This window comes from Salarias fasciatus, chromosome 5 (assembly GCF_902148845.1).
Source record: "Salarias fasciatus chromosome 5, fSalaFa1.1, whole genome shotgun sequence".
NCBI classification, from domain to species: domain Eukaryota; kingdom Metazoa; phylum Chordata; class Actinopteri; order Blenniiformes; family Blenniidae; genus Salarias; species Salarias fasciatus.
Genome location: NC_043749.1, coordinates 14,412,684 through 14,420,438, shown reverse-complemented (window position 1 = coordinate 14,420,438; position 7,755 = coordinate 14,412,684). Strand labels below are relative to the sequence as shown.

Sequence of the window (7,755 nt, the reverse complement as noted above, 5' to 3'; positions counted from 1 at the left end):
TCAAATAGGATAGAAAGTGTTAATATATTCAATAAAGTATGAAGTCAAACTTCATAATAAATGTTAGAATTCAGCCACATCTTGTATTAATCGTCGAAACTCTCACAAAACAGGTGTTTGTACGTCTCAAAGGATGTCAAGGTTACCCTCAACAAAAAAAAAAAAAAGAGGCTTAAATGCAGATGACAAGAATGAGGTCAGGAAAATACAGGAGGAGCTGAAGATAAAGGTCTGAGAGGCTCAGGAGTCATATAGGAGGATTTGTGGACAAAGCTAATGAACTCAGTCTAAACGGCTTCAAAGTTTCATGCCCTCCTGTGAAAGTCTCCCTCCTCCATTGTATTCTGTTCTGTTCTGTTCTTGTGTCGTTGGTCTGAAGCTGTGATCATAGAAACTGGCAGTAGTGTGGAGCTGTCCTGATTTTTGTGCCAAAATTCTGAACTTCTAGATGATTTAATTTCAGATTCATCAGTTGAATATCATGTAAATGCCTGACTGAGGCCAGGAGGTTATAGAAGCTTGATTGGTTCAAATCCCACTGCTGGTGTGTCTCTGAGCAAGGCCCTCAGCCCTCAGCTGCTCAGGTTGTGCCAAATCAAACATGTGAATGACTTGATGTGCTGAGGAGACCCGACAAACCAGACCCTCTGCGGAATAAATGCCAGAAATCAGCAAAGACAAATAAATCTGGACGTCATAAAGACAGAATTGTCTGTTTTTGCTGTGGACGATCCGCATGTCGCACAAAAAGTTGCATTTATTGCTCGGAATTCTGGTAATTAAACTGTTCTATTTCATGTGATGGGTCAAAATACTGCTAGCTGTTGGTTCAGGGGGCAAAATAACTTTTAGGTTTGAAAGAGTAGAAGCAAACCATTTCTCTGTGTTCAAGCATTTAGTATATCTGACGTCTGAGAGCAGTGTTCTTCACTAGTTCGGTCTTTGTCACAAATAGTTTGACCTCTGATCACACGGCTTCGACATTTTGTCTTTACAGTTGGAAAAACAAACCTCTCAAGAGGCGCTCATTTTTACCTGTGTCAACTTTTTGTTAGTTACCAGAAATGTCTCACAACAGGCTAACGAGCCTTCGCTCCTCCAAAGTTCAGTAACTGCAGAGAAAATAAGGACACAAAACAACACCAGGCAGACCAGGGTGAGCACACAGCTGTCGTAAAAAAGAAACAACACTTTATTTTTTGTTTTTCTCGGTCTTTATAGTGACAGTTTGATGAAGCAGTAGTACAGAGGCCATTCGTGAGATGCCTTTTTCAAAGCGTGAGTTGCCACGGCTCAGCTGCGATGCACAGATCCAGGTGGCAGTAGTACAAAAACTGAGGTCACTCAACGCCCGCTGCCTCATCTTCAACAGTGAGACAGTGGAAGGCTGGAAAGTGATGAGTTTTATGGGATGTCAGTGCGCTGTGGCCCCCCCCACTGATGAGCTGGTCATCATGCCAATGACTGCTTCTCAACACAAATACAGTAACATATCCAAAAAACAAAAAACAAAAAAAAAACACACAAAGCATGAGATTAATATGGTACAGTATGCAATTAAAAAAAAGAAACAAGATGTTCTGCAGTTTTATGTGCACCACTAATAGTTTTATAGCACCAGTGATTCATACAATCATCAATGTTCCTTGGAGTATATTTATCCGTAAAAAAACAAAAAAACAAAACGAGAGTAATGAGTGCTACAGAGGACGGGAGGGAGGAGACACAAGGAGGACCAAGACGAGAATGGCGGCAGTGCATCTGGGCAGGTGAAGTCCCCCGATATCATCAGCAGCCCCCGCAGCTCCTCCCGCAGCTGCCGCCGAGCGACGAGCACTGTCCGCTCAGCGCCGCCACGCCGCAGCGCGAGAACTGGTCCCGGCACAGGTCCGCTGAGCACACACACACACACACACACACACACCGGGGGGGAGAGAGAGGGGGGGTGAGCCACGGCAGCCAGATACAGGGAGCGGGTAATCTAGAGTGAACCCAACCCACCTTTGAGCAGCTCCTCGTGCGCGCACACGGTCCGCACGCAGATCTCCTTGTTGATGACGTACACCCGTCTCAGGCTGAGTGGAAACACATGCGGAGGCACAAACAACGGAGCACAGCGACAGTAAGGCGGGAGCTCGCCGCAAACTCAGAACACTGTTACAAAACTACACTTGGTCAAGAGAACAGAGGGGATGGAGGCCTGAAGATAAACAGTGATGTAGAATGTCAGAGAGCAGGGTGTAAAACTGTTGCTGGTGGGACACAACAGCTTGTCCTGCAGCCGACAGGTCGCCTTGACCGAGACTCTCAATCCTTCGGCTCAGGATTGTCTGCAAGTTCATCATCCAGAGTAAAACTTGAGCCCAATGAAACACGTGGACCCAGTGGCCGCCGTTACCCAGCGGCCAAAATGAAATGCAAACGTTTAAAAACAAAAGAAAGGCTGATATTCACACAATCACTGAGGGTAAAACTCTGTTATTCATTACATAATATACAGTCGTCTATCCCTATTCAGAGGTCTTTTCCTTACTTTCACCTATCGTGATAATGCAAACTGCTGTATATATTTAGAACAGAGGTGCAGTAAAATCAGTACGTTTTTTGTACATATTTACACTGGAACATGCACAGTTTTTTAAAGAGTTTTATTGCTTTCTTTAAAATGTTCTACCTATTTATAAATGTATGGTGTGGACCATGCATGGGCTACATCTGCAATTAGTTACTTAAACGGTTGCTTTGCAGTATTCTATACACAAATGATCACTACTATCCAACAATATTTGCAAATACTATTATTATGACTTACAGAACACATCAGTCGAATAAAATAATGTCACTTTGATCATATTTTAAAATTAAAAGCACCAGTCAGGTGAGCTAACTGGAAGTAAAACACATCCATGTCTGTTAATATGAGAAAGATAAAACAGAAATGTCCAATTTTCATTGATAATGACAGTTATTTGGTAGCAAAGTGAATAAAAGGTTGGGGGGAATGTTGGAGTTTTTGTGCTTGTGTTTTCTTTATAACAGACTTGAGGAGGGGCTGAAACGGAGCCACGTCTGCTGCAGTTTGCAGCACGGATCACGACTGTGCTTCTGTTTTTGGGATGAACTGCTCATTCAGACGTTTCTCCCAGATTACCTGTAGAAGCAGAGGTTGTTGAGGCACTGCTTGCACGGCTTGTGGACCGAGTAGAGCCTGGTGCAGGGATACTGCTCCTCTCTGCAGTCTGGGAGTAGAGCAAACAACACAATGAATCGATGAATATCCCAGCGAAACACAACCAAGTGAAAATCTGTCTTTTCTCACCGAGAGGGCCGGGCTCCGTGGGCTCCGTCTCCAAATCAGACCCTGATATTCAAATGGAAAACAGATTCAAATCAGACAAAAAAAAAAACTTTTGAAACTATTCAAATTAGTGATTTAATGTGTGTATGTGACAGATGAGAGTCAACAGATACCTGATTTCTCTGGACGGACCACTGGTTCCTGTCGAACCTGCTGCTGGAACGTTCCCGGAAGATTGTCGGACTCTGGAGTCTCTGAGCAAGACAGACGGGGGGAAGGAGACGGATCGCTCTGTCACACGCTGACAATTAGACACGAGAGCAGCAAAGAGATGAAAGACACGTGTGAATGCTTCACCTGGGAAGTAATCCGGCCCGTAGTCCTCTGCGAAGCGGTGAAACGAGCCGGAGGGAGAAACGTTCCATGAGATCAACAGTTACAGTGGAGGACCGACACGCACGGCACAAGGCATATAAAATGAACCACCTGCACGCCTCAGAGGAGCAAACAAGCAGCGTGTGAGACCGTAATCTATGACTTCATGCGCAAGATGTTTGCAAATAATAACATGCAGAGTGGCCAGAGTGGTATTTACGCTGCGATACAGTTGCCATGCGGGAGGTAAACAGCAATCGGGAGAGGAGAGAGAAGCGCTGGAGGCGAGGTGACACATCCAGAGGACAGAGAGCAATCAGGAACACATGTTGCAGAGCTCTGATGTAAACCCGGGCCGAGGCGGGAACAATGGGGGCCAATATTCCCTTCATGGACTCACCCAGAAATGGAAAGGGTTCCTGGTACTGAGCCTGGCCGAGCAGCAGGACTGTTGATGTTTCAGACAAATAAATCACAGAGATGGAGCGATGAGAGAAATGCAGGCATGGAGAGCCAGTAATTACGAGCTCTCTGGACGAGCTCCGCATCGTTTTGTTTAGAGATTCCGAGCTTTATTACACACTTGACCTTCAGCATTTGAACACACCAATCACATCTCATTTCAAACATGTTTTTTTTTCATATACAGCATTTACATTTCTAAGCACAGTGTTTAAGTATTTGAAGCAAAAACAGTTTTGACTCAAACTTTACCTCTCAGAATGATGTCCTGCTTCAGTTCAGCTCTATTCTAGATTGTTAATCTAGTCCAGTTTTCATTTTGTCACTTGGCTCTGCGTGCGTACGTCTGTGTGCGTGTGCATTGTCTTTATAATTCAGTCCTGTTTTGTCTGTTCCTTATCTGCTTTTCCTCTGATTTTTTGGGTTCATCGTTTTTTGTTTTTTCCCCCTACCAGAAATCATCATTCAGGTTCGCTTTTTAAGTCTTTAATCTGCTTCTTGGATCGTTTTCCCGAATCCCCTAAACTTAAGTTTAAACTTAATACTGATTACATCAGTGCTGCGTAAATTCAGTGTTGCACAGTGTGTCAGTATTAAACGTCCAAAGTGGTCTTCTTGTTTCATTCTGGATATCTCTGTCAGCACGTTAAAGCCAGATAACCTCAGGTCAGGACTAAATGAAGACAATGTGCTGCGGTACCGGATTTAAGTGTAATCAGATTAAATAGATCAACTCTGTTGAATATAATTCGTGACGCTTAAAAGTGTTTATTCAGTGTTTTAGAAGCAGTATTGACAAAAAGAGGTCAGCATGTGTCAGAAGTGTGCAGAATGTTTCTTTCACTGACAGAAGAGGGCGGCCGACGCTCACTGTGGTTTGCAGGTGAAGAAAAGCCTTTTTTCCTCATTATTAAAGCTACACTGTCTTGCTTCAAGCATTGTAGTTATTTGGATTATTCTTTCATATTTACCAAGAAAACACAGCATTGGCACCATCTATGTTTTGGGAGACGTGATGAAGAAAATCCGATTGAAAGCATTGGACCAGCTGTTTGGCTGCTTCCACCTGTGACGTTCTGCATTTGCTACTCTGTATGATACTTGGATGATTCTTCCCCTCTATAAACTTTAAGGGCTTAATAGGACGTTTCATTAAATACTTTCTTCTATGTCTGGCAGATGGTGGGATTTAGACCACGCTCACATCTGAAGTTTAGCTGAAAGCACAAAGATCGGAAACAGCTGGTCTGCCTCTGCGCTCCATCCCCTGCTCCCTCCCTGCGACGGCACACCGCAGAAAGTCACGGCCGTCAGCCAAGAAACGCTTATAACTTCATGTAAAACCACAGCGTGCTGGGCTTTTGTTTTAACTTTGAATAAGAAGACTTTAAATTAGAACATTTTCAGTGTGGTATCCTATAACCCGTGGCCGGATCGCAGTTATTTCCACTGATCTTTGTCTTTTAGCTGAAATGAGGTGAGCAGTTGATGCCAGTGACTTCAAATCTACCGTACAGACACATTAGTGGGGCAATTCTGTAAAGTTCATGAAAACGGAGGCTGTTCATGGCTCCATTTGCAGAAACATCGGTTTACAGGCTGTCAGTCTCTTGGTATCTGTCTCCTAACAGAGCCCAGCATCAGGGAGCGCTGCAAGCAAGGTGCAACGTTCTGGACAACTAGAGGATGGGTTTGTTTGCACTGTGTCAGGTGTCTGTTTCCAATAAACGAAGGCCGTCTTAATGAATCGTGGCGTTTTCCAGCCTTGAATGCTGCACAGTTATTGAACAATCATGAGGGTTGGACGCCGACTCCCGGGGGCGGCGTGATGCAGTTACCTGGCATGCAGAGGAGCAGGAGGACTCTCATGGTGGCTGTGGGAGGTAGACTGACTTCAGCACTAGACAGGAGAGCCAGAATCAAAACAAAGCAACATTTCTTAGTGCTGGCTGTTCTTTAGGTTTCCTGAAATCCCTCCCGCCCCCCACCCTCTCTCCCATGCTGTGCTCTCCTCTGTCTGCCCTCCTTCACCCCTTATCCTCCCTACTGCCCCCCCCTCCTCAAACAGAAAAAAAAAGAGCAAGAATTTGGCATGTCGTACACCACCGAAGAACAATCTTGCTGTTTTCCTACTTTTCCTCACTGCTGCAGCAGACAGTCTCGAGGCCGCATTCCAGGAAAAGAAACAGAGGACCCCTTAACCCCCACCCCTCCCTCTCTGCTCTCAGTCTCCACATCCTTCATTTCCCTTCTGTCGCCCTCACTGGTCATTTCCTCAAACCCTTCCCCCTCCTCCTCCTCCTCCCCCTCCTCTTCATCTTTTCCCCTTTTTCTTTCTTTTTCAACAAGCAAAAAGAGCCTCTTTGGTTCTGTGGAAATCACGTGTGGAAAAAAAAAAAAAGAGTTGAACTTTGACACTGTCACATCATTACAGGCCAGTAGACTGGAGTTTGAAGGCCTTCAGTGAAATCCAGGAAATCACACCGTTAAATACTGTCAAAACCATCATTCTAACACCGACTAAACTACTTTTCACTTTAGTGGAAAGTATGAATCTCCCTCTTCCACTGCAGCCCCGCAAACCTCCTCTCTCACACACACACACACACACACACACACACACACACACACACACACAGTGTGAACTGGTGATTTTTGGTGCTTTTTCATCATCCAACCCTTTTTCACTTCTGTGTGACTGCAGGCAGAGTTTTTATGAAACATGCAAAGTATCTGGTTAAAACAAAGTTCTGAATGTGCATTAATAAATCCATTCACTTTTTTGGACTAAATTCATTTGTGTTTGTGTGTGGTTGAGTACCAGTGTACACACACACACACTCTTCTTGTGCATCACAGTGGCTATCGGAAACCATATGTTTTCACAGTCCACATCTGGGAGTGATTAGCCAGCCTCTCCCCATTGAGTCCTTCCCTTTCCAGAGACCCATGGGTCTGCAGGCTCCCCCACAAACACACACAAACACACACATACACTTGTAGGATTTTCTGGAGATGATGTGAGGTTTTCCTCTTGCACTGTTTCAAGTCTTTTGTTTTGATAGATGTCAATGCTGTGATGATAAAACAGTATATTTTGAAGTGCCCTCAGCGACCCCCACTCTCTGGAAGCCTCTGATGCCCCCCCACCTCTCTCTCTCTCTAGTACCATGACTGAAAGTCCCTCCTCCCTTTTCTCTCCAGTGAAAACACAGGACCACATGTCAACTCTCTACATACATTAACGCACAAACGCAAATCACACAATTTATTCTTCTACAGCGGACTGAACTATTGGTCCCTGAAACTCTCTGAGTAGGATGCATGTAATTTCTGCACAATCAGCTCCTTTTCTGTCTGTTTCTCTCCCCACAAACGTCTCAGTATTAATAAAAGTGGGTCTGGATTTTTCATTCCCCATACTGCATAACTTGGAGGAAAAAAAATGAAGGTATTGTTCAGGGTTCTTACCTGACTGGGAATCTCTCTGCTCCGGCTTGCAGCGGCTCTCATGCGCCCTGTGAGAGCAGGAGGACCTCGCAGCGCCACATTGTACCACCCCGGATCTGGAGTCTCCTCCCAGTCTAGTCCCAGTCCCGGTCCTCAGCCCCCCCTGGACC

The 7,755-nt window shown here is 45.0% G+C and overlaps 1 protein-coding gene across 1 annotated transcript; it reads right to left on the bottom strand.

The window, feature by feature from the left end:
- Positions 1–1,212: 1,212 nt before the first annotated feature.
- On the bottom strand, positions 1,213–7,690 carry mfap2 (microfibril associated protein 2). The gene is made up of 9 exons (XM_030092408.1): positions 7,607–7,690; positions 5,974–6,035; positions 4,074–4,121; positions 3,656–3,682; positions 3,472–3,552; positions 3,320–3,361; positions 3,152–3,239; positions 2,002–2,075; positions 1,213–1,892 (listed from the first exon to the last, which is right to left on the bottom strand). Exons 2-9 carry the CDS (start codon positions 6,002–6,004, stop codon positions 1,789–1,791), a joined length of 495 nt encoding a protein of 164 aa, XP_029948268.1. The 5' UTR covers positions 6,005–6,035; positions 7,607–7,690; the 3' UTR covers positions 1,213–1,788.
- Positions 7,691–7,755: the final 65 nt, after the last annotated feature.

What these genes read in the sequence shown, in the direction of transcription:
- mfap2 (XM_030092408.1), bottom strand. Translation starts at nt 6,004, where the DNA reads ATGAGAGTCCTCCTGCTCCTCTGCATGCCAG. An exon ending in CGGGCCGGATTACTTCCCAG is followed by an intron (nt 3,553 to 3,655) that starts GTGAAGCATTCA and finishes TGTCTTGCTCAG; the next exon opens with AGACTCCAGAGTCCGACAAT. An exon ending in GCACGAGGAGCTGCTCAAAG is followed by an intron (nt 1,893 to 2,001) that starts GTGGGTTGGGTT and finishes GTGTGTGCTCAG; the next exon opens with CGGACCTGTGCCGGGACCAG.